The 26,348-nt window shown below is 39.9% G+C and overlaps 1 protein-coding gene across 2 annotated transcripts in view; it reads left to right on the forward strand.

Annotated features, from left to right (window-relative positions):
• The window catches only part of RSPRY1 (ring finger and SPRY domain containing 1), a 35,804-nt gene extending 9,476 nt beyond the window's left edge, over positions 1–26,328 (forward strand). The window contains exons 2-16 of one of the 2 annotated variants that reach the window (XM_069026740.1): positions 271–453; positions 2,520–3,016; positions 5,970–6,022; positions 7,481–7,593; positions 10,193–10,319; positions 11,675–11,733; positions 12,072–12,138; positions 12,787–12,918; positions 14,213–14,328; positions 15,113–15,256; positions 18,018–18,129; positions 19,132–19,234; positions 20,348–20,500; positions 22,615–22,719; positions 23,661–26,328. In XM_069026740.1, the coding sequence (XP_068882841.1) occupies positions 2,670–3,016; positions 5,970–6,022; positions 7,481–7,593; positions 10,193–10,319; positions 11,675–11,733; positions 12,072–12,138; positions 12,787–12,918; positions 14,213–14,328; positions 15,113–15,256; positions 18,018–18,129; positions 19,132–19,234; positions 20,348–20,500; positions 22,615–22,719; positions 23,661–23,757 (1,728 nt within the window). In that variant the 5' untranslated portion in view covers positions 271–453; positions 2,520–2,669 and the 3' untranslated portion in view covers positions 23,758–26,328. The remainder of the gene's footprint in view (positions 1–270; positions 454–2,519; positions 3,017–5,969; positions 6,023–7,480; positions 7,594–10,192; positions 10,320–11,674; positions 11,734–12,071; positions 12,139–12,786; positions 12,919–14,212; positions 14,329–15,112; positions 15,257–18,017; positions 18,130–19,131; positions 19,235–20,347; positions 20,501–22,614; positions 22,720–23,660) is intronic. The other variant, XM_069026741.1, reaches the window with a different exon arrangement.
• The last annotated feature ends 20 nt before the right edge of the window (positions 26,329–26,348 follow it).

Genomic DNA, 26,348 nt, shown 5'->3' on the forward strand with positions numbered 1-26,348 from the left:
GGAGTTGGTCACTGCTCTGCACTTGGTGCTGTGGTGTCTGGAATACCAGGGCTGTAAAAACAGGTTGGGTTTTCTGTATCCATGTCTAGTCTTAAAGCTTGCAGATGACAAAGGGTTTTGAAGCCTTGAGAGAATTCCCTCTGTAAAGGCTGGATATAGCTGAAAATAACAGCATGGCTTGATGTCATGGCAGGTGTAGGGAGGAGGTGGAGTACATTTACCTTAGATGCAGTTTCCAAGTGAATTCTCTTTCTTTCCTTCTGTCCTCAGGGACTCCTCAGCGTAGTTCCTAGAAGTGACAGCAGAGTCAGTAATGACTCACTGCCCGCCATAAAGGCTTACAGAGCACTGCCTTTTCCAGATACGACTTTGTGCCCTGGAGGAGAACAATCCACTTCTGCTACAGCACTTTGTGAGCACCCCCAGCCATTCCTGAACCAAGCAAACTTACAGGTGAGTTGATCATAATTACTTGTTTTTAATCACACTTTAAGTTGACAGCCAGAAAAACTTAGGTTTCAATAATCAGCTTTAATCTTGACATATGTCTATTTTTGTTTCTTTAGGTAGGTTCTTACTCACTGCTAATCTCTAAAATACAGCTTTTCTGTTCTTGTTTTGATGATAAGATAGATTCACTGTGTTAACATTTCCTAAGTTACAGAACAACTTTATTCAGATTCTAAATCTGTAACAGTTTTACATTTTAGTATTATCTTGCTAAAATGCCCTTAAATGACCCAGATTCATAAATACATACATATTCCCTAGGAAGACATGTTTTGCATTTAACATAACTAGTTCTTTTGAAAATCAAGAAAGTAATTTGAGCCGGTTGTGAACTTAGACAATTCTGTTTGAGGTCCTTGCAATCTGCACTGGCACCTCTCATCTACTTGTGACTCACTGACTGAGAAGGTGACAGCTCTATTGGCTCAGATGGAAGGACTCAGAGCCTGATAGCCAAACTTCTTAGGGCATAAGGCAAGCATGATGTGATGCTGAAACCCTTTTAATGATCTGTGGTTTAGGAGTTTCTTGAACAAGAAGTCAAGATCTTGTTTTTTTTGCCATTAATATCCCTTGAGGAACTTTTTTTTTTTTTCTTAGTTAGCCTCCAGGTAATTTCTTGATATTGAACATTTCACTGTGCTAAAAGATGATGTGCTTCAAACTACAGAAGTGCCTGTGAGAGCTTTTCCAGTGACAGCTGACATCCCAAGACTTGCTCATATGACCAGTGTCTGGCTTCCTGAATGTTGTTGTGATCTTGTCCCAAAGGGCAGCCAGCAACTGCAGAGTTGCCAGTTGGCTCTGATGGTGGGGGCCTTCCACATTTGAAAGGTGTCAGCTCTTTGACTTTCTTTTGAATTTAGGGTGCTACATGTCTGCTGTTAACGAGATTATTAATAATCTCATTAATAATTGTTAATTAATCTTTGATTAATAATCAAAGAATAGTAATAACCTATTACAGGATATTCACCATAACTTCTAGTGTAAATGGTAAATTTGATTCCTAAAAGGATAAAAGTTAGTTATTTATTCTGACATGCTTGAAGTGTGTAAGTAGTGAAATAATCTTTTGTAGGGTTTTATTTTACCTGAGACTTTTTGTAAGCTTCTACAGAAATATGTCCTATGGCTTGAAACAACTTGTTACGAAACAGGGCTTTGAATCCTTTTTCTCTTGCATTTTCAAGTTAACAACTGGGAGAGACTGCCCTGTGGTCTCAGCTGCTACTGGGCCTGTATGTGATCCAAACCATTTGAATGAAGAACAGAAGAATGATTGAATTAGTCTTTGTTCCCAAAAAGGGAAGACTGGTTTGACACTAGATCCAAACAGGCACACAACACCCATTTCAAAATCCCAGTTAGATTTGTAAGGCATTGAAATGGTGTCTGTAATTCCTGTTTAGTTCAGCGTTGGTGCTGCTTTAGGTGAGAATGCAGAAGATGCAGGCATGTTCCAAAAATGTTTGTTTAGGCCACAGGTGGACTAAATGGTTTTCTGTTAAATCTGTTGTTTGTTGAGATAAACCATAACTGTAAGATTAGTTCTTTACAATTTTGCCTATTTTATAGTCTGAAAATGTTCCTGGTGTGAAATGAGAACCTTAAGTGTACAGCCTTTATTGGGGTGGCATAAGCCATATGTCTCTGTAAAGGGTAAATGAAACTGGTTCGTTGATACTTAGTATTTAAAGGGTAATGGTGTGCAAGATTTACAGACAAACTTGTTCCTCTGCATCCAAAATCTGTGAAGGAGCTGGGAAGTAATAGGTAGTGTAGAAAGGAATGGTGTGTGGGCGAGAGCTGCTTACCAGGGGAACTTCCTCCTCCTCCTCCTCCTCCTCTTCCTTCCTTTCCCTTTCCCCACAATAGACTTCAGGTAAAGCCTTGTGTTTCTTAGCTGCTTTATCCGCCAAAACTGATTCTGTTTACTAAAATAGGAATTCTTCTGTTGTTCTCTAGCAGTAGTAACACTGACTCTTGTTCTGGGTTTGCTTTTTCAGACCTCCTTCTGGATGACCAATGTGTGTTTTAAGTGATTCTGTCGGCAGCTAAGTCTCCAACTTCCCACTCATTCCAGCTGGTAGCAACGTTTATAATGCAAAAAGATCACAGTCCAGGATCACACAAACATTTCTCTTAAAACTTCCTAGATGATTGTAGTTGCTTTGGTTGTGTTCTATGCTAGCAGAAGCCTTTTCCAAGGTCTGCTGTTGACTCTAGAGCACTACATTCCCCATTTCCTGGGAGCCTTGGGGGCTGGCAGCATGGGAAACTCGTGTGTTTGCCGTGACGACAGCGGGGCTGAGGACAACGTGGACTCTCAGGGCCGGCAAACGGAGAACAGCAGAGCACACGTCCCTGAAGCAAGAAGCCACCCAAGGGACCCTGTCCGTCCGCCCAGGAGGGGCCGAGGACCTCATGAACCAAGAAGGAAAAAACAGAATGTGGATGGGCTGGTACTTGACACACTGGCTGTAATTCGGACGTTGGTAGATAAGTAAGTACCTCCTCAAGGAATAATTCAACATGAATGAAAATGTTCTTGTCTTCTCTCAAACTGTGGCTCCAGCCTCTCACCGATCTACACCTGACCCTCCCTGAAGCAGCCACGTGTTTCCATCTGGAGGCTTAGGAGAGGAGCACCTTTCCTAGGTAATAGAAGTAGCTCCTGAGTGCCCAGGTACAGAGACTCTTCCAGGAGCTGAGGAGCTTTCTCGCAGTTCCTGTATGGGCCTACACCCATGTGGGATGAGGAGTGTGCTCAGGATTTCTTACCTGGCACAGATACACAGTTTAGGAAGCAATAAACATTCCAGAGTCTGGGAACTTCTGTCCTAAAAATTGGTTGTTGTGCAGTTTTCTGTTTGCAGGCTGTATTTAACTACTTTGGAAATGGTGAAGCAAAATAGGGAGCTTTGATCTTTGTTAGCCTGGATAAACAGACTGAGGTTTTCTTTCCAGTTATAAGTCTGACTACTTTTTAAAGATCTCATGTTGTGACTGCCCAACTCACAATCCCAGTATTGCATTCCTGGCATGCTCAAAACATCCATTAAGGGTGTGGGGGGTATTTATGGGCCCATCTTTTTTTTTGATCTCTTTGATTTTATGTTGCTTTCTACAAAGTTTTAAAAGGCCCTTAAAAATGATGGGTTAAGTTAGCTTGTCACCTTTTGGATTAGGTGCAAGGTAGGAATTGAGGAGATCAGATCTGAAGGAAAAACCTTATTCCAGCCTGACAGCTGGGGTTTGAGTTTAAGGTGGATGAGGCTCAGAATAAGTGAGGCTTGATTCATGTACCTGCATCAGCTCTGGAATGTGCCTGCAGAGGAGGAGTTTGCTTTCCTGCTGTCAAAGGCTTTAAGCATAAATACCATGACTGATGTTTTTCACGAACATTTAAGTTTAAGGTGTGTGTTTGGTTGGTTTTTTTAACAGGTTTTATTTTGTGTTCTGTCTTCAAATCGTGAAGTTAAAATCATGGCAAACGTTTTTTAAAGTCTGCCCAGTCTCACATGCTGTCTCCTTTCCCCCAAGTTCAGCTCCCTAAGCTGTTTCACAACACTTTTGCGCACAGTTGATCCTGTTCCTGTGGGTACTGCAATCAGTGTTGTAATCTTGTAAGCACTTTCCTATGCTACTGAGGGACAATAAGCGTAGTTATTTCACTGCCCCTGGAGTTATTTCACTGCCCCTGTTTCTACAAATTCCTGAAGCTACTGTATTTTTACAGGGGGTTTTGTACAGACTGTAGTGAAATGCACTGTGATAAGCAATGAATAGTTGCTTTCCCTGTTTGCTCTTTGTTTGTTTTTTCTTGGGGTTCCTTTTTTTTCTTGTTTGGTTTTATCAAATCTCAAAGTTCTGACCTAAAACATATCTGACAACTGATAATTTTTTTCTGTCCTATCTAGAGATAGCTGCTTTCTAGAAGTTTAATTTCATAAACTCAGAAGGATAAGTTCTAAATTTTGGGGCTTATATGAAAAGCTGTCTTGCAAATTATGAAATTACCAAAATGGCTATTTTGTTTCAAAATGAGGAAGGTGTGTCCTGGAGGAGATGTTTGGAAATTAAGTGGTCAAAATGGCAAATCAGTGGGACCGGACTGTCCTTTGCTCAGTGCCGGTACTGTGAACATCTGCTACTTAGGACAAAATCAGAAATCTTGCAGATAAAAATTTCATTCTTTTTTATCATAGCCTTTACTTGTACTTATGGTTGGAATTTTTGTTGGGGTTTTTTTCTCCTTTCTTTGAATCTTTCTATCCTTTCTCCTGATATAATTCTGCAGTACTGCACTTTTTTCCTTCCGGGCAGATTACTTTCCAGAAGAAAGGTGAAGATGCTTCAAGTTAAAAAAAAAAAAACAACCCAACTGTTTGTTTTAAATGTTGTGGCAATATAAAAATGGGATAAACTTCACTTTAGCATTTTCTTGTGGAAATATTTAAGAACGTGTTCACCTTTTTGTAAGGAAAAAAAAAGGACATGTATTTACATCATATATATTACATCAAAGCTGAGATTTTTCTCTTCTTTAGATTGATTTCTCAAACTAGCTGGTTTTATTATCTTCATAATTAATGTTGAAATTTTCTAAAATTCCTCTGTATTTCACATTTCCAATTTCTTTTCAGATCTGTGTGATAGAAATTGAGCGTGGAACATAAAGTCTAAGCCTGGGGCTAGTTCTCAGTGCCCAAGGAGCACTGAATAAAGTATTTTAGGACATGCTGCTGGATAAGCTTTTTCCTGGACCTGGAGGTGCTTACTGAACAGGATTTTGGGGTCTTGCTTTAGGTACTTTCACTGGCAGTGCGTGCTCAGATGCACAGGTGTGTCCATAGCTTTGTGTCCTTACTTCAGCAAACTGGACTGAGGAGCTGATCTCTTGAACTTTTTGTGATTTTCATGTTGGAAAGGGGGTTGGGTTAAGTATTTTCTGTTAAACTGCCTTAACTATTTCTTTTAACTGCTCTTGCTTGAAGACTGTGATGCTGGTGGCTTCCCTTTAAGTTTTGTGGTGTTTTTTTAATATATTTATGTATTTAGCAAAGAATTTCTGAGAAAAAAAATCCTGTTGAAGCGATGCCCCTTGTGCACTGCTCTGGGTTCACTTTGTGACCTCTGACATGCAGTGCCTCATTATGTACTACAAGGAACATGCTAATGAACAGCATCAAGCCTATTATGTTCAGCTTTTAGACATGCAGATGTGGATCACAATTTCCTTGTCAGCTGTTGCAGACATGCAGATGTTGATGTTGAGCCAGAGGCTCAAATCCCATCTGTGTTTCAGATGTGAAAATGACATTAGCAATGTGCAGCCTGTGTAACTTCCTTTTGTTAAATGGTTACTGGATTTGTTTTCTGTGTAGAATCATTTTACTCAGTGTATTACGTTGATGATTGTGCGTAAATTTTGACCTGTGTAATATCTCTTTCAGTGACCAGGAGCCTCCTTATTCAATGATCACGTTGCATGAAATGGCAGAAACAGGTATCGAGGCATTGTGTTGGGCATTTCAGTTGTGAGTCACAAGCAAAAGAAATGGAACAAACCCCAGGCCCCTCTTTTCTTTGCAAAGAAAAATACACCGCAGCAGGCTGTGTTAGGATGTGGTGTGCAGCTCTGGGGATGTGTGAACCAGAACACAGTTCTGCCCTTCAGAGCTTCACTGAGCTCACTGCGTTGGCCTGAAGTTTTTTTGAATTCAGTTAAACTTCCCACATGAACTCTCCAGAAGCAGCCAATGGATGGCCCCAAACGCATCGTAGTGGCATTAAACTGTAAGCCACAAAGAATGGCTGTTTGCAGCTGAGCAGGAGCAACCTCTGTGTGTACATAGACAGGGCTAAGCCAACATGCTCCAGTGTTGGCCAATAGCACGTTCCTTTGGGTTTGGGTATTGCTGACCTGAGACCTCTTCTTTACTGATGTATTTGTCCCAACCCCATCACTAAGTGCTCCTGCAAGACAAGCTACATTTGTAGCAAGGGCTGTGTTATCTTTGCTACAGTAGGAGAAATTCTCCCAGTTTAAGACTTCAAGCAGACTTCTGGTTTAGGTGAATTTTTTTCTTTACTTAGTTGTGTTGGTACTGGTCTTAGGAAGTAATATTTCTGTATTAAAGTAAATAATTCAGCCCAGTTAGATATTACAGCATTTCAATAAAATGTTTTTCAGGGGAACGTGCTAAGAGAACTCAAACCCCAGTGTGTTACTGCTGTGTTGTTGTTGAAGGGAGCGCTGCTCCTTCTGCCTCACTCACCTGTATACAGATACAGACTGTCTTTATTTTCACTTTTAAGGGAGCTATTTTCTTGTAACTCCAAATCTGTTTACTTTAAGAGTAGTTTAACATCTTCTATGTGGATTGTTGTCTGCTTGCAAGTAAAAGCCCTTATCTACTCATTCAACAGTGATAGCTGTTCCTTAGGAAAACAAACGTTCTTTAGACCAGCAGGCAAGTGAAAATGCCACTGAGTTTCTCTGAACCTCATGTTACTTCAGGGAACTCAGGAAGAGGGATTTGATTGTGGTTAAAAGAAATATTTCCTCAGTGTCATTGTGTATGCAGCATTTAACACTTAAGAGTTGTCATTGAATGCTGAGCTCTGAATATCACACTAGAACAAAGTACTTGTCCATACCACCATGAGTATTCCTTCCTAATAGTGGGAACTAAAGGATGCTCTGGCCTGGGCTAGACTATTCTACAAACAGTAGAGGTGTTCACTATTACCCAAGCTGCTGTAAGCTTTTTCTTTCTTGAATGTAAACTTCTAACCTACTGCAAACTACGACAGTGGTGTAAAAAGCAAACTGTTTTTCCTAATATCTCTAAGCTCACTGGGTAATTTTGAGGATTTTTCAGTTTACATTTAGGGATGTATTTTGAACACTTCTGGATCGCACTGTTAATTCTGAGTGTGACTTCTGTTTTGTGGTTGACAGATGAAGGCTGGTTGGAAGTTGTCCAGTCTTTAATTAGAGTTATTCCATTAGAAGATCCCCTGGGACCAGCTGTTATAACGCTACTACTTGATGAATGTCCACTGCCAACAAAAGTGAGTCGAAAGCAAATGTGTTTATCTGTGGCTGGATGTCAGTTATTCGTGGTTGCCACACCCATGATCTCTCTGGGTGGGTTTCACCAGTGATGCAAGACTGCTAGTGGTTCAGAAAATGAGTGTAACATTCAACTTTGAGTAATTTGGGGTGACTTGGTGTCTAAATGCTAATTAATGCTAGGAGCATTCCCAAAAAAAGGTAAATTTGGTTCATAGGGAAGGAATAAGAGACCTTTGGGTTTTGGCTGCTTCTCTTGCTGCTTGTTCCTGCCACGTGGTACTTACACTGTGCAGGGAGGGTGTGCAGGTGCTGCAAAAGCTGCACAAGTTCTGCCCTTTTGTTCTTTCATTTGCAAAGCTGCACGTTGACAAGTCACTTTGAAATTGTTCCTGCCCTGCACGTGAGGAATGCAACACAATGGCTGTGTTAAGCTAAGCAAATGACATTTTTTAACCATGAAATATCTATACGTGGCATTGGCAAATGAGAATACTTTTGTTTTACTGGCCACTAATCTGGTTTTGGGTGGACAGATGACCTGAGGTGTTCCTACTGTGTTGGTGTAGGTGTGTAAGTGAAAGCCTCAGGCACTTAGGATGCTAAACATAATGTTTGTACTGAGAACTTGTCTGTCTTCAAATGTTTGTCATGATCTCGTTTCTTGAGAAATTGATGATCACATCATTGCAGCTTTCATTTCTCAAGCTCCTGATGCTGCCAGTTTTAGTCTTCCATTGGTATTGATAGGGATATAAAGAGCTGGTTACATCAGTGACTGGAGAATTGGTCAAGTTCTCAAACTACCTGACGTGGGTTTGTTTCCTCTAGGCTATTGATTAAACTTATCTGAGACTTTGAAACGAGAAATTTATTATGACTGTCATATAGACTGCTGAATTATTTTGAAAACAAAGCTATGACTAGAAACTGTGTCTGCTTTAAAAAGAAATCAGGAAATGGAGACCACTACGAATGCATCATAGGAAGAGTGATTTTGGATTTCTTGTTTGGCTCTACAATGTACTTGGCAATCAAATGATTTGTTTTTCAAAACCCACATGACTTTTATTTGGGTACTTTTAAGGAGTTTGCTATAAAATAGTTGACCTTATCAAGACAAAAGGAATGAGGTCCCTTTTTTTCTGGGGTGCACAGTGGTTTTTCCTGTGTCTTTACAGTACAAGGAGCTGCAGCTGTGGGGTCTGCTGGCCACATGTGACCTAGTAAAGTGTGTGCTGCTGTTCATTTTCTTTCTATACAGGATAAGTTTTAAGTTTTTTGTCTTACGGATTTTAAGTCAGTGCCTCACTTCCATGACAGCTGGAGAACAGCAGCAAGCTGTATTTCATTTTCTGTTATTGCAGGCTATAAAGTCCATAAAGTTAAAAGGGCAGTGCAGTAAACTGTTTATTCTATAAAGTCTTTATTTAACTCAAAGTAGTTGATCTCTCTGACAGTTCTAATAATGGCTAAAAGCAGTATCAGAGTATGTCAAGAGTCTAATTTTAGTGAGTCTTTTCCATCCCAAGTCTGTAGCTCAGTCATTCTTTCTTCTTTCTCTGTTCTTTCCACTTAGCTCAGTCCTGTTCATCAGCTCTGTTTTTGTGGCTTTCCTTTTAAGAACATAACTACTTTTCAGTGTGATCTCTGTACAGACCTCAGACTCTAGCACAGTCAACTGATTTGAGTGGGGCTCAGAACACAGTTCAAAAAACCACATCTATTCAACTTGAGCAGTGCTCATTTTTCCTCCAAATGGCTGCTGATGACTTCAATATGAGGAGTTCTTTTGTTTTAATTAGATCCTTGCCTGAGATTATGCAGTTTCAATCTGAATCAGCTGAAACTTTCATGAAGTCTGGAAAGCTGAGGAGAATTTGGAACTTCTCAGGGTGGGGTTCTCCCTGTGGGATGACTTGTTCTGGCTCTAGATTAACCCCTAACTACCCTGAAAATGCAGAGTATGCTCTAGACCTATCTTGAATTTTATTCATACCATACTGCCTGAACAAAGCAAGTCAAAGCATGACATGTTAGATTTATTACCCTTATTGGTTACTTCCTAAATTTGTGTGACTACAAAAAAAAACATTTAGGCTCTCAAGAATACCGTTTGTGACATCCTGTAAAGCTGACAACATCCTAAATTTATGATGGGAATGTGGGCTTTTTGGGGAGGGGGCATGTCTCTTTAGTCCTGAATTCTAAAATCTGAAACAGTCCCTTTCTTTTGAAAAGGGTGTCAGTTTTAGGACACTGGAAATAGATCAGATGACAGTGGTGCCATATGTGCTAATTGGTTCCTATTGCCACAAGGAGCTCACTTAGGTATGTCCAGAAGTGTCCTGACCTGTTGATCACAATTACCAACAATCTGGTGGTAATTTTAAAGTTACAACTCTTGGGTCTGTTGAGCTTTTCTTCTCATCTGTCCTTTGTTATCTTCTTATCTTAGGAGATAACCACCCCATGTTGTCTGTAATATGATGCTGACTTTAGTAATGTAGCATAAAAACAATCTGCTGAACGATACTGAATTAGGGGAAACTGTATCTGTCAGTAACGTTGAAGAGATTTCTGATTTTTCTTTTGCAGGATGCATTACAGAAGTTAACTGAAATATTAAACTTAAGTGGAGCTGCTGCTTGCCAGGATGCTTGTCACCCTGCCAAGCACCGGAACACGACTGCAGTGCTCGGCTGCTTGGCAGAGAAATTAGCAGGTAAAGCCCTGGGGTTCTCCTCACAGCACCTGGGGCTCTCTACAACACCTTCTGCTTTAGCACCTATGATGCAGACTAGGTCAGAAGTGTTTTCTTGTAACTGAATAATGTTCTGCATAGAGGGGGTGCCAGGCATGACAGTCTGGTTGATTTGGATGTCTGAATGAGCCATTCACAAATCCTTCTGATGAGTGGTTAGGGATTGAGGATCACTGTTTGTTATATTGCCTTAGCACTGGTAATCAGTCTCTTCTGCAGTCCCACTCTGGCTGTGAATTACTGAGGACACATTCTCCAGAGTGTAGGCAGGAGTATCAAGTTAGTGGTCTTGGAGGCTGTATAGAAATAAAAAAGAAATATGCTTTTTCCAGTAGGCATGTCTTATTCTATTGTAGATAGCCAAAAAGATTCTTTTCTGTGTTGCTTAAAAGAAAATTGCTAAGATTCTATTTTACGTGACTTTTCATACAGAATTTTTATTCCCTGTCTTTCCTATGATGAAAGTTTCCTTCCTGCTGATGGTCTGTTTTGTACCTAGTTTTTTTTTCTCCTTTTCTGAAAGTGGACAGGAAATAGAGGGAAAAAGTGATTGTCCAGTGTCACCTAATGGTTATTAAAACCCAATTACTGTATTTCTGTGAAAAAACCAAGTAAAGAACAAGGTCTGGAAGTATTTTTGTACTGCGATAATTCTACTGTATTATACTAAGCCAAAATGAGATATTGTCTCTACTTTCATCTTAGTGGACACAAATCTCATTGTGTCAGCTCAGGCAACAAATCTGTTAATGAAGTGTTGGAACCCACTGCAATTTTTTAAGAGTTTGTCGATGCCAGAGTTTGATTCCCTTGTGTCTGTCTCTTGATTAAGTGGACACTGTTTCAGGGCTTTTCCATTTTAAATTGGCTGCTTGCTCTGGTGCTGCTGCAAGCTGTATCATTAACTATCAAGTTGGCCCTATCAGGTGCTCAGTTTTGCTTATTTTGAGCTATTGATAAATGGAGCTGGTCTTCACACATTGACTCTGGAAGTAAAGGGGAGTCTCTTTTCAAAAGCGTGTAAACGCTGCATGGAGGCTGCTGGAGTCTTACTCCAAAATCTCAGAAGTGTGGCTAGAACTCTGTACTCACTTAGAGCAGTGAACTGGACAGGACTAATGTGCCAGGAACTGTGTAATTATTAAATGTGCATCAAGTATTTTGCTGGGAACTATGATAATAGTTCTATATTATAGTTTTGCTTTGCTGTGAAGTTCTTCGGTGTTCTTTAATTTGTTACCTTGTGTTTAAAAGATCTGTGGTGATGGGTGTGTGGTAGTTCCCATGGAGGCATTTCATTTCTGATGTTCTTGCAGGTCCTGCGAGCATAGGCTTACTCAGCCCAGGCATATTGGAATATTTACTTCACAGCTTGGTAAGTGTCTTTGATCTTTTTGTATGTACCCATAATAGCAATTATAATGCAATTTTTTTTATTGTTATTATTGTGAAAAGTTGGAGTCATGTGTGCTAAATATCAGTAGTGTATGTTACAGAAAACTGAGATTCCAGAGCCTGTGGGATCTCCACCTTGGGAGATTAATTAGAAGTCAATGGAACAAGGCTCTGATCTATTTGAGCCAGCTCTCCCCAGGAAGGTGGAATACAGGAACTTTGGAGACTCCTTTGAACCTAAAACCTTCTGTGACAGACTTGCACCTCTGTCTATCTGTGCTGGGTATTCATTAATTTTTTCTTACTGCCTGTGTTTAGAACTTCCAGTCCCACCCGACAGTGATGCTTTTTGCACTAATAGCACTGGAGAAGTTTGCACAAACAAGTGAGTATTGGCCTGGTACTGCTCTTAACACTGTGGCTTCTGCTGCATGATTGTCATTTGCCTTACCTGATCACCTGTGAGCATGAGAGTCTGCACTGGTATTTATTGCTGTAGTGACATCCCTCTACCCCTCAACACCCTTGAGATACTCGCTGAAACTTATTTTCCCTGTTAGAAATTGCTATAGAAGGATTTGTGAGATGCCTTTGTCACTGACATAAATCTGTATTAGAGTTGGACAACAGTTAGGACTGGGAGTTTGTAGGCAGGAAAAATATTTTTTGCTTTAATGACACCCTCACCCAAAAACCCTTATGAGATTTGCTGAAACTCAGTCCTTCTCATCTTAGAAATTACTACATAATGACTTATGACATGAGACCTTTGTTACTTGAAAATAAATAAATCTGTATGGGAGAGATGGAGAACAGCCATGATCAGTCTCTTGGTGATGCAGCTCCGTGCTGAGAAGTGGTGAAGCTGAATGAAGATAATTCCACATCTGCTTGGGGAAACAATTTCATGCTGCTTGTAATGCTGAAGTTTAGATGTGTGTAGAGAGTTCTACTGCATTTGTAGGATGTTACTATTTTTAACTAAACTTGCCCTTCACTTACAGCAATTATTCTTTTTGCTCTTAAATTGCAGGTGAAAATAAAATGACAGTTTCTGAGTCGTGCATTAGCGACCAACTGATCTTGCTGGAGAAATGGACGGATAATCCAGACTACTTAAAACGCCAGGTTGGATTCTGTGCCCAGTGGAGTTTAGACAATCTGTGTAGGTATAACAAAGTGATGGGTTTATTTAATAGTAATCACTTCTCCAAAGAGATGGAGGACTGCTTTGTGTTTGTTTTGTATGAGCACTTGGTGTACCTGACTGGATTTGTAATATCTCCTTGAAAAAGAAAACAAAACAAAAAAACCCCACACCAACAAATATATCCAGTGTAATTGTATGGAAAGAGAATTCTGACAAGGAAAATGTTTTTGAAAGGAAGTGGTTTGTACTCTGCAAGTTGGAGCTGCAAGGAAAATTCTTCTTTGCACCAATTTCTTGTAACTCGCACTTCAGCAAATGTGCTGAGTGGCTCAGCAGTGCAGCTCTGTCTCTGTGGAACATCTGGATTATTGACATGTCCTGGTGATGGCTATTCCTGTGGTCATTCCCCACTGGTGCACTGGCTCAAAGAATTGCTAAAGACTTTTTAAAGTAAATATACTTTTTGATTTTTGTGATAAAAAGTAAAAAGTGTTTGGCAAAGTGCTGCTCTGAGTCAATCTCTTGGATGACTAAAAATCACTGAATTTGCTTATTAGTTGTGATTTCAAGGGTGCAGCAACTCTAATGACCTTGTGTTTTCTAATGCCTTTTTGATAAATTTGGGTAAAAGGTCTGTTGGGCTTTAGGGGCTTTAGTCAGCTTATGGAAAGCCAACATCAGCTGTGTTTAGTAAATGTCTGTGTAAGTGTTGCAGCAGGTTGAGTTATATGAAGGGTCCTAAGATAAGATCTTTGACTTGTAAATTAACATGTATGTGTCAGCAATTTGACACCTGGCAAGAGAAATGCTTATGATCCTTCCATGTAGAAAGGGCAAGCAGGGAGAGAGAGAGAGCTGCTGTGGCTCAGTTCATCACTTGAATCACTTAAAAATGAGACAGTAGAAACCTTTAAATCCTTGTTTTCCCCTTCTTCCCTATCCCCAAATCTGTTTCCACTGTAATGAATCAGAAAAACTTTCCCCCCGAATATACAAATACAATGGTAAATCCTGAAATAGGGGCATCTTGGTGTGACCTTGGATGCCTTCCACTTGCCTGTGGGTTTCCTGCAAGTTCTAATTATATTGTGGGAGTTCTAGTCAGAGGCACAGGTTGTGCTTTCATATTTAGAGGGTATTTAACACACAGTGTATTGGAAGCTGTTTTCATGTAGGCAAAATCTGTGTTTCATTCAGTTAGGCCAAAAATTACCTGGATCCTAGGGAGACTGACTATCAGTGTATGAAGTGTTTAAAATAAAGTTTTGCAGCAGTAACTAAAACTGGTTGGGTTTGGGTTTTTTTTCAGTTTTAAAAGAAGGCAGGCAGTTTACATATGAGAAGGTTGACTTGACCAACATTAGGGCTATGCTGAACAGTAACGATGTCAGCGAATACCTGAAGATCTCACCACATGGATTAGAGGTAGGAAATTGTTTCATGTTTTCAACCTGAAAAAGAGGCTGAAGAAAAAGGCAGGTTTTGCATTTGTACTTGATCCTGAGATTTTTCTAGAATGAATCCAAGTTGTCTGCCAGCTTTGTACAGAAAGCTTGCTTTGTCATCAGAGGGTTGTAACATCACTACACTGATTTCAGTTGTAGAAATGTTCACACTAAAGTAACGCCTGTACCTGTGCCCCAAAACTTCAGGGAAGTGAGGAGGATTCTTAAGACTCAGATGGCTTTTCACTTACTTAGTGAACAATTTTAGTAAAAGTATCATTCTGTTGTTTGTCCTGTCTCATCTTGAGAAGCTCATAGCAGTCAGATATGTCTTGGCCACATGGGGTTTCTTCCTTCCTCTATAACTCCTTCTAAAAACTTGTTTGACTGCTTAGAGATGAATTTTCATGAATTAACATTGAATTATGTTAATAATTGTCCTTCATACCAGGAATCAGTTAATAATCAATGATTTGTTTTCCTGTCTTGGTTGTCTTAGTCTTTAAATCTTTAAATTGTTGCTGTCAAGTTTCTGCCTTTTTTTTTTTTTTTTTTTTTGCCTGTGGCTTAACCACTGAACAATTTTCAGTCTTGCCTACTCACTAGTTTGTGTGACAACTACTGCTATAAAGAGAGGTCACTTTGTCTGAAATGCATCTAAAATTATGTTGGTATATTCTTATATGCAAGAAACTTGATCCAGGGAAGAAAGGTGTTTGAATGCTGATTTTGTAGACACTGAATTTTCTGTTTGGATTTGGTAGGCGCGATGTGATGCCTCGTCCTTTGAAAGTGTAAGATGCACATTCTGTGTCGATTCTGGAGTCTGGTACTATGAAGTTACAGTCATTACTTCAGGAGTGATGCAGATAGGATGGGCAACCAAAGACAGCAAATTTCTCAACCATGTAAGTACCTGTAATGTCATCGAGCTGGTGATGTAACATCAGTGGTTTTCTTCTTACAACATCTAGGAAAATAGCTCTGGTTATTCTGTGGTCATAACTGAGCACTTGCTTGTTTCCTTCAAATTTTCTGTGTCCATGAAGAACTGTTTTTGCTGAATTTGGTGGTACAAGAGAAGTCAGTATTGTCATTGCTACAGACTGGCACTGTTCACCCAAGTCATCCAGAGCTGCAGCAGAGTCCGCTTGTTATCTGCTGGCTGTTGTCTGGAAACTATAGGGAACTTATTTCTTGTAGTATAATCTCTTGGAAATTCTTTAGATAACAGTAGTTCCTGTCTGGTTTTGGAAGTAAACAATAAGTCACTAGGAACAGCAGTTTCTCATGCACTCTCTTTTGCACAGGTCACCAAGCAGCCATTTCATCATCCTCTTTAACATATTTTCCTATTAAATTAAATTTCACAAGGGAAATAATTAAAATTTCACTCTGGGATAACATGGTATCATTGGACTTGCTGGTAGCAGGAATATGGTACAGTCTGGGAATGCAAAAGCTTCATTTTAATTAAAAATAAGGATTACAAAAAGATTAAAGCCTCTACCTTCTTGCCTTTTCCTGAGAGTACAGAACAAGTACACTGTCTTATTTTATAGTTTGCTTTACTGTCCCTCTCATCCAGATAATTTTGTATCTTATTCTTAGTTCTAAATATTCTTCTTCCTACTATTTACTTATAAGATTGTGTACTTGCTAGCGTTAAAGCAAAATGTGCCATGTGCACATGAAGTCCAAACACAGTCAGTCATCATGGAGATGTCACTAGGTCTTCCTTCTTAAATCTTTGCAGTGACTCTGCATGGCTCTTAGAAGCTTTGTATGCTGTTTATGCTACAGTATAACTTGTTTCAGTATTTCCATAATAAGAAAGAGTAATGGTTACTACCCAAAAAACTTGTCTACTTCAGCTTAGAGTTAATTTTCTGTATTATCAGCCTTCCAAATGACCATTAAAGTTTATTGAAGTGCAAGCTAGAATTTTAGGACAAAAGGTATGTTAGGCCTAGCCTAGTGCTGAGAATGGAAACAGCACTGGGATTTTAAGTTGGCACTTCTACTGGCTAAGCTGGAGTGAGAAATTCACCTGTAGCCCTTCTTTACCATTGGAATTGCACGGTTTTCTGTTCCTACTTGGAATTTATTTTAGGAGAAGAATTATATATTTAATGTAGAGATAAGCAGTTCAAACTACTCATTTCTGATTATTATAGAAAAAGTCATTCTACAGCTGAGTCAAATACAGAAGCTACTATGAAGATAGCCAAATACACACATGTGAGTAAATATTGATTGTGAGGGTATGAGAGAAATACATTAAGGAGATTAAACAAACACCAGGGGCGAGAAACCCAATGGGAATGCAAGACGAGCTTCTCTCACCGTTTAACTTAAGTATTCCTGTGAGTTCAGAGGTCTCACTCTATTTCTTGTAATTATTCATGGAAATAGCATTGTCTTCTGCTGATGTATAACATGCATATATCTCTGTGTCACATCCAAAGTCCAGTCCCACATTTTTAGAATGGAATTGAAGTGTGGTTTAAGTAAAAAAACAAAAAACACACAAAAGAAAAACAACACCAAACAAACAAAAATACCATGCAGACCTGTGCTGAGCACAGTCCTTGTAGACACTGAGTGTTACAGAAACTGTCTGAAATAAAAGGCCATGTGTCTGCCTATAGACTGCTAAGAGGCTTAAAAGATTTTTTTTTTTCCCCACTTACTGTTAAGGAGCTTGGTGTATGTGCATTTTTCTGTGAGTGTGTCCTGTACAAGGTATGAAAATGAGAGATGTCATCTCTAAATAGGATGATTTTTCTGTTGCTGCAGCTGTTTTGCTGGTGGCCAAATGCTGCTCTTATTCATCAGGTGTGTGCCTGAAATACAAGGGATATTATCCTCAGCCCTCAGAAGCCATATGCTCTTTATTTACAGCATCTGTAACAAAAAGACTTGTCCTAAATATGACATTAAACACCCATTAGCTGGGCTTAGCTTTAATTTGGGACATGGGAGGCTTGTGTAATCAGATGCTGTCTGGTATTTGCACTCCAGACAAACCATGCTGAGGAAGTTACTTATCTTCCATAATGCTTTTGGGTTTCACAGTTGGGCTCTGCTACGTGACAGATTTTTCTCCCACTCTGAAACTCTTTAGTTTTGTGTTTGCCTTGGACCTTAGGACTATCACTTGATAATGTTTTCACCATTTGAGGGAGGCTGGCACTGAAAGGGACACAATATGCAACAAATTAGGTGAAGGGCCTGTGTGTTTGTTCTCTGTGTGTGCTGTGGGTTCTGGTGGCACATGGATATCTTGTGGGGAAAGGCATTACAGGTTTGGTACTGGGACTTCAAGATAAGATAGTGGTTATTCTGTGGTGACTTTTTAAGATGCAAAAATTTAACCTATTTGGGTACTAGGATTTTTAAATACTTTTACAGGAGTCATTTGAGGTCACAGAGAATGGAAGACACTTTGGAAACAATATCCCCTTCTCCCTTCCTCCTCACCCCAACAAATTCCCTTTTGATGTGAAAATTAAACTAAGACTAGTTTGAAAAAAAAAATTACCTGCATGGGGGGAGGGAGAAACCCTTCCTGCTCTTGAAAGAGTGGTTTAGGTGAATGAAAATACACTTTAGCCCCTGTGTGTGAGGAATGGCTGCAGGCTGAAATGTTCTGCTCCCTTTCTAAAGGAAGGTTACGGCATCGGGGACGATGAATACTCCTGTGCATACGATGGCTGCCGGCAGCTGATTTGGTATAATGCCAGAAGTAAACCACATTCCCATCCCTGTTGGAAAGAAGGTATTCAGTCTATCTTCTCCTGTTTATCCTAACTGTAGATTTCTGCACAGGATTTTTTCCCCTTTCTGTTCATAGGTGTGAACAAAGCAGTTACTGCCTAATTCTGATGTTCGTAAAGTTTAATAATCACTGTGTCTTTAGCAGTGGTTTAAATGTGCACAGTGGGCACTACAGTCTTGTTCCCCAGTCTGTGTAAAGAGACTCTTGTTGGTTAATTGCTTTTTCTTTTCAAATGCAGAGGAAAAATCATAGCACCAATTAATATTGGACATTTAATCATGAGACCTTTTTCCACATGTTTGAAGTCGTACGCAACAGGGCTGAAATCTTCCTTTCTGGGTTGAAAGAGTTGTTTTAGAGAAGGGAAAAAACCTTGATCTCTGAATTAGACTTTTTTTTTTTTCTTTTTTAAGGAGGAGTTGCACTGTCTTGCTTACTTTAAATTCTTGGATAACTACTTGGACAGCAAAGTTCTGTTCTTGATCTCAGCTTTGAAATCTTGGTAGGATTCTGTGCATGCCATGCTTGTGTGAACTGTGCCGCCTTCTCTTCTATTAAAATTTTCCCCCAAGGATGGCTAAATTAAAACACCTCTGAAAAATAAATAGCACAAGCATATTGGAAATTTCTCCTCAGAACACCCACTTGCTAAAGTCTATCTTCAACAGGTGTAAAATAGCCAAGGAGTGACAGAGTGCAGCTTTCTTCTGGCTTTGGCAAATACTCTGCAATACTTCTACAACTATATAGTATTAATGCTCTGGCAGACTAAAATAATTAAGTTTTTTTACTATTTTCTCTTGGGTTTTTTGATTTTGGTTTGGGTTGGTTTTTTTTTTGTTGCTGTCTGTATCAATGTTTCTTCTTTTGTGCTTTTGCAAACAGTTCCTTTTAAGTAAGACAGCTCACAGTGACATATGTGATACTTGAAACAATAACTGTTTCAGCTGTTGGCATTTAACAGAAATGAAATCTTTAAATTATTTTTGTTTTGCATGTAAGGAGACACAATAGGATTTCTACTAGACTTGCAAGAAAAGCAAATGATCTTCTATTTAAATGGAAACCAGCTTCCTGCTGAGAAGCAAGTATTTTCATCTGCTGTGTAAGTATCTGCTCATTTGGAAGGACATGACCTCTGTGGATAATTGTTTTAATTATATGAAGAGTTTCCAATTTGAGATGTAAATTCATATTTACTTACCTGAAGCCATCATTAAGCAAGTTTCCCCGTTGAAAGTTGCTTAGAAATCAGTAAGAAGGATATAATTTTACAGGTGGATTTCAGGGTCCAAAATAAATACTTTGGACTTTCCAAAGGTAGGTTCAACTCAATGTTTTATACTGTCAAATTAGCATAGCATTAAAATAGAATGAGGCTGTAGCAAAGATGAACAATTTTCTGGTGCCTGAGGAATTTATCTTCTGAAAAATAAAGCCTGTCTTGTAAATGTTGGAGAGGGCTTGTTAACTGACTGCTGTTCACTGGGGCCAGCTCCTGGAGCAGCACATTGAATATTCATCAGAGGATGTCTCTTGGTAGCATTGCAGGCAGGTGTTGGGCTTATTTTGCCAACTGTTGTTAAAATTAACACATGGTGAACTCCTCTAACTCTCATAGGGAAGTTCAGCCTTTTACTTTGGAAAAGATAAGCTGGTGTAATACTTGAGAAAGCAGCTTCCTATGCAGCTTAATTAAACATTACAGTACTTTGTCAATTAATCCTACCATGCTAATAATTTCATCCATGTTTCAAACAAAATAAAGTTCAAGATGCAAGCAAAGAGCAGTTCAGTTTAAAGAGCTGCTGAGAATCTTCTTTATTCAGCTCTTAGTGCTCTGTTCTTTGAGTATGTAATTGATAAACTTGAGTGCTTGTTAGAACTTGGGGTATTACTGAATTTTGGCCCTTTCAGCAAATTTGAAAGAGGTGATAGTTGTGGTTTTGAAAGTGTGACTAATACAAGTCGTACAGTAGGCAGACTTTATTGGCTGACTCAGTAAGAAATTCAGATAGATCCTGATAGTAAATTCAGGAATTAAGAACTAAACAAGGTAAGTATGTGCAGCTGCAACTTGCTGTTCTCCCAGTTAGCTGCAAAACACTGGTATTAAACTTGTCTCTGTCTCAGGGTATATTTTCAAATGGTAATAGTAACATGTCTGGAAAGCTGCTATTATTTAAGTCATTCTAAATGCCTGTTCATCATGTTGCAGATCGGGCTTTTTTGCTGCAGCAAGTTTCATGTCCTATCAACAATGTGAGTTCAACTTTGGGGCAAAACCCTTTAAGTACCCACCACCAGTGAAGTTTAGTACCTTCAATGATCATGCCTTTCTGACAGCAGAAGAGAAAATCATTTTGCCCAGGTAATCCTCCTGCCTTGTGTGTTTGCATGCAGACAAATAAAATGCTTCACTGATGAGTTGCAAAGTCTTGCCTTGTACTCAGCAAATTAATTTCTTATGGGGTCATACTTCCATAGGTCCCTAGAGGGAATAGGCTCCAGTGCAATTTCATCAGTAGGGCAGGAGATATGCAACCAAAATCAATTACATTAAAATATATCTTGTAATATTAAGCTAAATTAAAATGAACTAGTACCACATACTAAGCTGTTTTAGTAAAAGTACCTTCTGCCACCCAAGAATTATTAGGTTGATTGAGGAGGTATAGTCTTAATTAGAAAAAAAGATGTGCTATTTAAAATTGACCTAGTTTGTGGTGTTGGCAGCATGGAGATGCTGAATGATTGCAAATCTTGAAATTGTCCTTTTCTGGTCCTGATGAAAATTTCCCCATTTTTGAATGATAGTACTGACAAAGGGTATTCAAATTTAGAAGTGTTTTCCCACCTAAATATAATTCAAACCAGGTCTGGATAGAAACAGGTCTGGATACATTCTTCTTTAGCTTTTTCCAAACTTCTGGCAGGAATGAAAACTAACAGCTCATCTGATTTAAGTTATTAGTAATAAAATAACTTACTGGAACACAAACAGTAACAGATACAGTGTAGTCTGGTATGTACCCTGGATTTCCAGCTTTGTCTGAAGATGGCCCTCAGACTAGTGCTGATCTTTGTGACTGAAACAAACCTAAGTTGCAGCTAATCAAGTGGGGGCAAGGTTGTTGGAGAGGTACCCCAGCTGTAATAAAATGCAGAGACTAATTTTGAATTATCTAGCTTTGATCAAGTGTATTTGAGTGTTTAAAAATAAAAGAAAACCCTTACTTCTGGGTTGGAGTCACACATTGGCGAAGTCTGAGGCTCAGGATATCGTATTTATGCAGAGAAAATCAAATGCAGCTTGCAAAATCTTTCTATGCTTGCATATAGCCAGAGTAAATTACACCTGCTTGAGACTGCAGGTGCTTTAAGTGAAGAGTCTGATTTAAGATGATCTGTTAGGTACAAATTTGTCACTCTCCCTTTTCAAATTTAAGTGTTCTTCTGTCTTAGTAGTGTCCCACACTGGATGAGGGGTTTGCAGTTTATGGCTGATGCTGAGATGGGACTGGTGTTGTTCTGGCACTGCTCTTGCAGTGTTCAGGCAATAGCTCTGAGAGCTGTTACATGATTGTGCCAAAAGATGAGAGATCAACTGGGGGAGACTGGTTTCCTGTTGATGCCTGACTGGTGAAACCTGGCCTCCTGTGTTACAGACTATTCATTATGCAATAGCACTGAAAGGCTCCATTCAAGGTTGGACACTGTTGTTCTTTGTGTAAACAAAGATCATCCCTGCCCTACAGCCTGAACTGCTTGGAAATGATAAACCAATCTGAAATTAAAAGATAGCTTTGATCATCTTAAAAGTGATAGGAGATAAGGCAAAGGCCTGTGTGAGTGGGCCCTAATTATCCATGACAGGATTTAACATAAACTCATGCAGAGCTGTGCTGAATTTAGTGCATCTGGTGTTGGGGCAAGACACATCACCCTGCCATTGAGCAGTTTTGATGAGTGGTGTGTGTGTTCCAGATGGGAAATGTCTTATTTCATCAAATGGGGGATTTTTATCTGTTTAGTCTCCCTTGTGGCTGTTGCCATACTGGAATGTTGATTTAATTTGCAGGTTTTATTCGTTTAAACTGTGTTAGAGCATTACAGGGTTTCTGTATATTGTTGATACATGGGTTTGTGAGGTTTATTTACTCAGGGTTTTTTTCTTAAGGCCTAGAAGTACCCACGTACAAAGAACAATTTCTTTAAACGTTCAGCTGCAGGAACTAGGAGAATTGTTATTTAATCCCCTCTTTGTCCCTTTCTGACAGACCAGAATAGGGAAGCAAAGACTGTTTTGCAGGCCTCTGGGTGTGTTAAGCCTTTTTTTGGGGGAAGTTGTGATCGATGTTTATCAGCAGTGTGGTGTAGCACAGGCAAGTGTTACGTTGGCCTTGATGCAATTCTCAGAATAGTTTTGAATCTATTGCTTTGAGTCAAACCAGTTTTTGAGGGGGTCTGTTTCTCTCCCTTCAGACACAGGCGCCTGGCTTTGCTGAAGCAAGTGAGTATCAGAGAGAACTGCTGCACGCTTTGCTGTGATGAGGTAGCAGACACAGAACTCAGGCCGTGTGGACACAGGTAAAACCTTAAAAAAACCCAAAACCAAAGAAATAGGAAAATGTGTGTGTAACATTCAGCTTAGATGAGGCCGTATGTAGTCCCTGCTCATCCTGATTGGTTCCCCAGGATAAAGGAAATAACCTTCCCTCCTTTTAAGGATGTGACATGCAGAGGTTAAACACAGTATTCCCATTGTTCCCCTCATCCTAGACCTGAGCAGATTGAACCCCTAATTCTGTGTGTGTTTGGGGAAGTATTGAGGCTACATCTATGTGCTGCCCTGGGTTTACTGAGTCTTAATTCCCTGATGTCAAAGGCTTTACTGATTAGTGCTTGATACTGGTGCTGCGAAATCCAGATCACGTGAGGAGTGCAGAAAATTCATAATATACTCACATACTCATTAAATGTTCAGCAAATGGATTGTCTCAAGTCACAAATTCCTCTAAAAGCTAAAATTGAGACAGCAGTACAAGTTATACCATAATAGCACTTTCCTGCCTTTAAGCAGCCTACTAGGAAATGAATCCAGTTAAGTCCAATTCCTTAGGGTTTTAGAGCACTCATGGAAGGAGTCTTGCCATATGTCTAGATGCTGGAAAGTTAAAAAGAGATGTGCCTGGTGTGTGCCAGTAAGAAGTGGAGAAGTTGCTGCAGGGCACTGGGGCTGCTGCTCTCCAGACCAGCATGAGTGCTAGGATTAATGAGCACAGGAAAGTGGGATCCCAACCAACTGCAGGAGCAGCTGCAGGTCTGGGAGATGCTGAGCAGCAGGAGCTCCTCTCAAAGCCTGTAAATGGATCCACACCTGACTTGCAATGCCTAATCTCCACACTGAGGGACTTGACTGTGCCTCTGGCAGGCTGGCTAAACTGCTTAGTGCTTGTATTATTTTGTTGTTGATGATTAGTTTTTCATACTGTAAAAGCAGGCTTTAACTGATTTTTCTTCTCCTTCAGTGACCTGTGCATGGAGTGTGCCTTGCAACTGGAGACCTGCCCTTTGTGTCGACAGGAAATACAAACCCGAGTCAGACAGATCTCTCACATTTCATGACACATGTGGAGAAATGCCACAGACTTGTTTTTAATGAACTCCAACCAATACTGAAAGGGGAAAGCATCTCTAACCAGTCTTTATGCACATAGAACCATAGCCACGGCCAGATTTCATGCTAACCTGTAATCTGTTAATCTTAAAACCGAAATCTTTAATAAGCTATTTCCAGCTGCCAGCAATGGGAGCTGGTTTCAGCAGTCAGGAGCTATGGCTATTGGTTCCTCCGAGCAAGAGCAGAGGGAGTTGTCTCTTCTTCCCCTTTTCCTTCTCGCCTGTCACAAGTGCTGAAAAAATTTGCACTGGAAGTACACATACAATGCATTTTAGAAAAGAAGAGAAAATAAGTATTTCCTAAAACAGGGCCGTGCTGTCTTGTGCTCGAAAGTCTCTATTTTTGGCAGAAGTCAGTACTAAAAAAAGAATGCCAATGTTTTCCTGTTTAATGTAGCCTCCTGCTGGTCAGAGACTCTGTATTTTCTGATATTAAACTGCTCAAAGACTGAATCTGTACACAGACTGATTTGAAAAGACAGTGTGGAGACTGTAGAGAAACTCACAGGTTTTAATAACTTGGTAATTCCAAAGAATGTTCTGATTTGTTTTTAAAACGTTAAAAGATTAGTGGTATTTTCAAGTACATGATGTTTCTGATGCTTTTAACTTCCGTACCTACATTTTTTGGTGAGGTTATAATTTTCAGGAGGTATTCTTAACTAATTATAATGCTGGACTGGAATTAATTTGATATTCTGGGTATTTTTTAAGGTATCATCAAACATCTTTTTTAATCAGTGTTGTTTTTGAAAGTTAGCTCAATTTTTCCAAAATGAATATATCTTAAAATATTAGAGGAGAATTCTGGACCAGTTTATTTAAAACAGGGTTATTTGGATAGCAGTTTCAGTCTTAACTCCTTAAAAATGCACCTTGCTTGCCACGTGTCAGTCCTGCTCTGAGCAGGTTTGGGGCCACACTTCCTATTTTTGGTAGGGATCATACAGTGGGAATCTCTGCTCCACTTTAATTACACATTTGTGATGTTTGTATGTTAAGGATGCACTTCAGTAGGCAGCTCTTGACTTTTACTAGGTTTCTACAAGGAATCAGGGTTCACAGCTGGTGTCAGTGAAGTAGCACAAAAATTGGTGGGGTTCTGCTTATTTTGCACCAACTGAGGATATGACTCGGTCTCTTCCAAGTCTTGCACCAGTTGATTTTTTTTTTTTAAATTTGTCTGTCTGTATAGTAGAACTTTACTAATTCACACACAACTTACACCAAAACCATCCCACTTCTTGGCAGCGATTCAGCAGCAGAGGCTGTTGTAGTGAATTCTCATGGTGTGATGTAACTTATTTTTAAAATCATTAATTATCTTTATTGTACTATGAAGCGCTAACAAAGCAGAGCTGAGGCTGCCTCTTCCTGCTGAGTGCTCTGGCTTCCTACTGACCTCAGTAGGAGCTGGGATCTCTGCACACAGGTCCCAGAGCCCAGCTCTCTAGCAACTCCTTTCACCTTCTGCCTTTGCTAACTCAAGGGTGCTGAACTTCATCCAGACATGTGTGAATTAGGAAAGTTCTGTCCATCATTTTCATGTTGACTTTTGTCCAAATGTAGACTGGATCCAGAAGCAGAGTGCTTGTTAGTGTTTTTGCTAAAATGTGGATTCTCTTCCACCTTGGATACCTGGTTTGATTAGTCAGACTGGCAAATCTGTGCCACAGGGATCTCATTTCCTCGCTGACTGTACTTTACAATGTTTTGTTGTATCCATGTTTTCAGTCAGGGCTGAGTCCCTTCCAGCTCGGTGTTCAATGAGCAAACGTGACTGCCATCACTGCCACAAGGGTCACTTGAAATGAAGTTTAAAGCGCTTCCACATGCAATGACGAGTTTTTATCCCTAAGGTACAAAGTTACAAATCGTACTTTAGGGAAGAGGTGGGACAGAACCATTTTGAACTCTGCCTTATTAGAGTCTAGTAACTTCGGGGCTTTGGTTTCCCTGGCCAGGATTAACTGAGGTAAAATTTTCAGAAGTGCCTAGGACTCTTTCTTTGTATCAACTGCTGTATGAGATTAAGGTCTTCAGGCCCAAGTCCACAATGGCTTCTAGGCATTTGATGTCCCCTTGGACTGGAGGTGACCTTAGAGCCCCTCTGTCTTTGTGGACATGGGACTAAGTGCCTGTGTTCTTTGTGGAAAAGATGTGAATGCTTTGGAAAATTTTGCCCCAGACCGTCTTCCATGCAGCTGGTGCTGGGCAGAGGAGGGAGCTGTGTTGCAGAGAAGCAGAGAACTGTCCTGTTCATTTCACAAAGGGAAAGACTGTACACTTTGACTGGCTTTCTGCCGCCAGCCACGCCGGGGGCACCTTTGTCAAGCTGGATACTCCATGACAAGTGCGGTGTCACCATTGCTCCCTCCTCTCCCCGTGGCTTTGGGGAGAGGGATGGGAGGCGGTGACTCCACAGGTCCTCATCGGGGGAAATGAATTGTAGCAAAGTTGTCCATTCAACAATAAAAACATCCTGAAGGCTGTTTGTTGTTCTTTAATTCCTTTCCTGGAAAGGCCGGGAACCTGTA

The sequence above is a fragment of the Aphelocoma coerulescens genome, chromosome 11, assembly GCF_041296385.1.
Source record: "Aphelocoma coerulescens isolate FSJ_1873_10779 chromosome 11, UR_Acoe_1.0, whole genome shotgun sequence".
NCBI classification, from domain to species: Eukaryota; Metazoa; Chordata; class Aves; order Passeriformes; family Corvidae; genus Aphelocoma; species Aphelocoma coerulescens.